Source organism: Cololabis saira, chromosome 16 (assembly GCF_033807715.1).
Source record: "Cololabis saira isolate AMF1-May2022 chromosome 16, fColSai1.1, whole genome shotgun sequence".
NCBI classification, from domain to species: Eukaryota; Metazoa; Chordata; class Actinopteri; order Beloniformes; family Belonidae; genus Cololabis; species Cololabis saira.
In genome coordinates, this window is record NC_084602.1 from 5,711,905 (window position 1) to 5,717,186 (window position 5,282).

At 41.7% G+C, this 5,282-nt stretch overlaps 1 protein-coding gene across 1 annotated transcript; it reads right to left on the reverse strand.

The window, feature by feature from the left end:
• Nucleotides 1-361: 361 nt before the first annotated feature.
• On the reverse strand, nt 362-2,919 carry LOC133462831 (uncharacterized). The gene is made up of 2 exons (XM_061744282.1): nt 2,710-2,919; nt 362-1,438 (listed from the first exon to the last, which is right to left on the reverse strand). The coding sequence occupies exons 1-2, from the start codon at nt 2,917-2,919 to the stop codon at nt 362-364; spliced, it is 1,287 nt and encodes a 428-aa protein (XP_061600266.1).
• Nucleotides 2,920-5,282: the final 2,363 nt, after the last annotated feature.

The following is a 5,282-nucleotide window of genomic DNA, read 5'->3' on the forward strand; positions in this document are numbered from 1 at the left end:
GGGCAGTAGAGTACAGCAGGTAAGGTTAATTTAAGAGTACGCTTGAGTAAACAATAATGTTTTTATCCTGATTTAAAGGATCTACAGTTGGAGCAGACCTCAGGTCTACAGGAAGTTTGTTCCACCGGTGAGGAGCAGAATAACTGAACACTGCCTCACCTTGCTTGGTTCAACAAGTTAAAGACCTCAGTGCTCTGTTGAAGCAACACTTCTGCTGAGTTATTTCAAATTCAGGGTAAAATACTTGCAAGGAGATCAGGAAGGAACCAGAATTTATTAAAAGAAATTTATTAAAAAAAGTATCACAATTTCAAATCTTTTAGTCGGCTTAATTTTACATGCAAAAAGAAAAAGTTCTGGGTTATTCAGTGTTGAGATGCCGCATCAGCCCGTCACGTACTTCCCTCCCGTCTTCTTCAACGTCCCGTGCTGTTAGCAGTCCCGGCTCGTCTTCAGACGTGTCCCATTCCTGCTGGTAGTCTTCTCCACGACTGTCACAGAGATTGTGAAGAGCACAGCAAGTAAGGACCATGGATTTGACCAGTTCAACGTCACTGCCGTTCCTCTTCAGCAGACACTTCCACCTCCCCTTGAGTCTCCTGAAGGCGTCTGCAGCTACGGCCCGGGCCCCGGAGGTTTTCCTGTTGTAGGTTTGTTGTTCTGCTGTCAGTCTGTTCTCAGGAAATGGTGTCATGAGCCAGTTCTGTAACGGGTAGGGGGAGCCCCCCAGCACGTAGTAGCCAACCCCCACCCCCCCGATCTCCTTAGTGCACGCAGGGTGCAGGCCTCCCCGCCCAACCCAGTCCCACAACGGGGACGATCGCAGAAGCTGAGTGTCATGGAAACTCACGGGCGTTCCTGCAGTCACACTCCAGAACAGTCCTGCTCTGTCCACCACTCCCTGCAGGACGAGGGAATGCCCACCGTTTCCGTTCACGTAGTCGGTGGGGTCTTGGCGTGGCGCTATTATTGGTACGAGTGAGGCATCGATGGCACCGACACACTGAGGAAGACCCCACCTGTTCTCAAAGTGGTCGGCCAGCTCTTGCAGCTTTTCCTGGTCCGGAAAACGAATCACTTCAGGAAGTAACATTGTGCACACGGCCTTACTGAAGTCCTGCACACACCGGCACACTAAGGTGATACTGACACCGAAGAGATCGCTGATTCTTCTGTATTCACTGTTGGTGGCCAGCTTCCACAGCGCAATGGCAACTCTCTTCCTCAGCGGCACGCAGGCTCGGAAACTGGTGTCTTGCTTCTCCATGGCTGGACGCAGCCGTTCACAGAGGTAGGAAAACGTTCCCTCGGACATTCGGAAATGGTGCAGCCACTGCGTGTGCGTGAATCCCGGGACGGTCACGTCCCACCAGTCGCTGGCCCTGCTGAAGGCCCAGGCCACCGGTCGCCGGCGCCGCTTCCAAAAGAGGGCAAGGATCTAAACAAGAAAAACAAAACATGGTACAGATAAATTACACCATATCACTATGACGTCAAAAAGTAATACAACAGTATTACAACATAATATACTTTACACAGACAGATTGTGTAAAAGCAAACAAAATTATCATAGCCCCGCCCACTCAGAATCCCGCATAGAGAATGAGGTTAGAGAATGGGAAGATAAAGACATGGCTCAGAGGGCTGAATTTCTTTTTCGAGAAAAAAGTCGAAATGTTGAGAAAAAAAAAGGTAAAATTTCGACGTTATTCTTGAAATTGTATTTCAACATTAATCTCGACATTTTGACTTTTTTCTCGAAGTGCACAATAAAATACGGAAGCGTATTGCGTTCACTTGAGAAAAAAAAATTCTGCTATGTTTTTCTGAATTAACAAGTTAATTATCTCAGAATTCAGAGAAAAGTTTTAATGAAAAAAAAATCTGCTCTGTTTTTCTGAAGTAACGGGATAATGATCTCAGAATTCAGGAAAACAGAGCAGATTTTTTTTTCTCAAGTGAATGCAATACGCTTCCGTATGGAGGTAAATTTGTGTCTTAATTATTCAATCAAAAAAAAGATTGCTTCAATAAAAAAATATATTTTCAATTAAAAAAAACTCACTTCAATCAAAAAAAAAATTTCAATCGGAGAAAAAAAGTGTTTGAATGCAAAAAAATATTTAAGACTCAAAAAAATGCATTTGAACACTGTTTTTCTTTGATCTGTAGTAGTAGTAGTACAGTAGTGTTTTTTTTTGTTTGGGCCATATTATGGGTAGGACATTTGTGTCTTTATCAAAAAAGAAGTTGCTTCAAAAAGGAAAAAAAATATTTTCAATGAAAAAAGAAATCACTTCAATAAAAAAAAACTTTTTCAATCAAAGAAAAAAAGTGTGTGAATGCACAAAAAAATATTTGAGACCCCAAAAAATTGCATTTGAACACTTTTTTTTTTTGGATTGAAAATATTTTTTTCGATTTGAAATTTTTTTTTTTTATTGAAGTGAAAAGAGTTTTGAAGTCTTTTTTGATTGAATCATTTTGACACAAACATCCCGCAGTGGGCGGAGCTTCCCCATTGGTCAGGCATGTTTGAGTGACAGGTGTCTACACCAACCACGTCTTTCTGACAAGCAAGTTATGGTCACAAATCTACCTCCATACTTCCGTAATAAAAACAATCTTGTACGAGTTAGTTAACATATGCTGCAACTACAGCATACACATGGCTGCTTGGAGCTGCTTGGAGCAGCTAGAGCAGTTTACCTGCTGGCGCCGGCGTCTCTGTCTCCTCCTCCAGGTGCTCCTCTCCCTCCGCCTCAGCACCCACGCCAGGAGCCTTCTCCTCTTTTCGGCTGAGTTTCTTTTCGCCGCTCGCAATCTTCTCTCAAACATCCTGGTGTTGAGTTTATACGCTAAATAACAAAAGCCGAGCATAGCCAACTTGAGCTGCTGCTGCTGCTGCTGGACCTCCATTGTTGCTGTTGGTGGCTTCGCGTGTGTTGTTGGCGCACTACTTTATTACGCGAGGCGTGTGGACTGAGCCGCGCATGCGCGGTGAGTGGAAACGCTCACCTGAGTCGAGCGCTGAGCACGTACGTCAACGTCGCCGCCATATTGGATGTGGCAAGACTCCGCTGTAAACTAATACAAGCAAATGGACTTATTTTCATAAAGCGCCTTTCTACAAAGAAATTTACGTTTTACGTCTCATTTATTCATTCACACACGCACTAATATACTTGGGAAACAGTTAGGCACCAGATATAAGATATTGAATTTTCTCAGATGGCAAAAATAAGAACTTTATTGATCCCACATTCGAGTAATTCATGTTATATCAGAGAGAACAAGGTAGTGCCGAAAAACAATATATATCCCCCCTCACAAAAATAAGAAAAATAGAGAAACATATTTTCTAATCAACAAAGCATATTTTACATAAACATATTTAAAAATGTTCAAGTAACAAAATAACATATTTGAACCATTTTTCAGATTTTTTCAGTTATTTTATTGGCTGAAAAATGGTTCAAATGTTATTTTATTGGCTGAAAAATGGTTCAAATATGTTATTTTGTTATTTAAAAAATTTAAACTCGATGCAGCGTCTACGTATATACTGTATAGACTGACTCAGAAAATTAGAATATTGTGATAAAGTTCTTTATTTTCTGTAATGCAATTAAAAAAACAAAAATGTCATACATTCTGGATTCATTACAAATCAACTGAAATATTGCAATCCTTTTATTATTTTAATATTGCTGATTATGGCTTACAGTTTAAGATTAAGATTCCCAGAATATTCTAATTTTTTGAGATAGGATATTTGAGTTTTCTTAAACTGTAAGCCATGATCAGCAATATTAAAATAATAAAAGGCTTGCAATATTTATAAGGAAAGGCAATTTATGCCATTCCTCCGGCAGTTAATACGGCCCGAACCGTAATGTGCATCCAGGTGTGTTATACATCAAAATGTGCGTCTCCATCCTGCGACGATGGGCAGTACTTTTCTCAGTCAAAAGCGTTACCGTGGCGACGATAGATGCCAAAAAGCGCGCCCGTCCTTCATCTGATTCGTCCATATTTGATAGTTCCTATTTTCTGCCATAACTTTTGAATGGTTTGACATACAGAGTCATGGGTGGTGTCATCGGACTCGGTATTGAGTCCTTGAACATAATTGCTGCAAATTAGCCCCGCTCCTTTTTCTGATTGGTCGATATCTGATAGTTCCTACTTTCTGCCATAACTTTTGAATGGTTTGATATAGAGAGTCGTGGCTGGTGTCATCCGATAAATGTCCAGGCCTGAAGAATCTACATCAAGTCATACAAGCTTCCACTGCAGCCTGAACGTGCACAAGGGTGCGAGGGCCCGTTTATCGCTGCTTGCAGCTTTCATTATCATTATACTGGTACAATGAGATTAGGCAGCAGCTCCATAAAAGTGCACACATGCAAAGACTATGTAGACAAAGACTGTGTAAACAACAAAATGAGGAACAGGAAACATAAGTATATATACAGTATGAAAATGAGTGAATAATAATAATGCACATGAATGAGTGAAAGAATATTGCACTTGAATGGATGAAAGAATATTGCACAGTATGAGGTAGTTTACTGGTTCAGAAAGTTCACAGGTTTGGGGAAGAATCTGTCCCTGAGTCTGTTTGTCTGGGTCTGTATGGACCTGAAGCCTCCCAGAGGGAAACAGGTCGAAGAGATGGAAACCGGAGTGGGGGTTGTCCTTTAAAATGTTCCTTGCCCTTCAGGACATTAAGGAAATTGTGATAGTGCGGTACAGTATTTAAAATGCTCTACCTCTTCAGTTATGATTCAGATGGGGTGGATTTATTTCATGTGGTTGTTGAAATGTGTAAAACAAGTGGTGATGCGATTCTTCTAAATCTCTTCAAATGGCAATATTGGTAAAAGGATATAGAGTGTATGTTTGGAGAATAATAAGTTTAAGATATGTTAAAAAATAAAACTAGGGATCATCAACCATTTCAGCTTAAATCCCTCTTGCTGAGGGGTCGCCACAGCAGAGCATAGTCCGCACATCAATTTGGCTTTGATTTTATGCCGCATGCCCTTCCTGACCCAACCCTGCAAGTACGGGGAGAGACAGACAACCATTCACACTCACACGCACACTCACATGCACACCTACGGGCAATTTAGAGTTACCAATCCACTCAGACATATGTTTGTGAACTGTGGGAGGAAGCTGGAGCCCCTGGAGAGAACCCACGCGAGCACGGGGAGAACTCCACACAGAAAGACTCCTGCCGGGACTCAAACCAGGGACCTCCTTGCTGAGGTGCT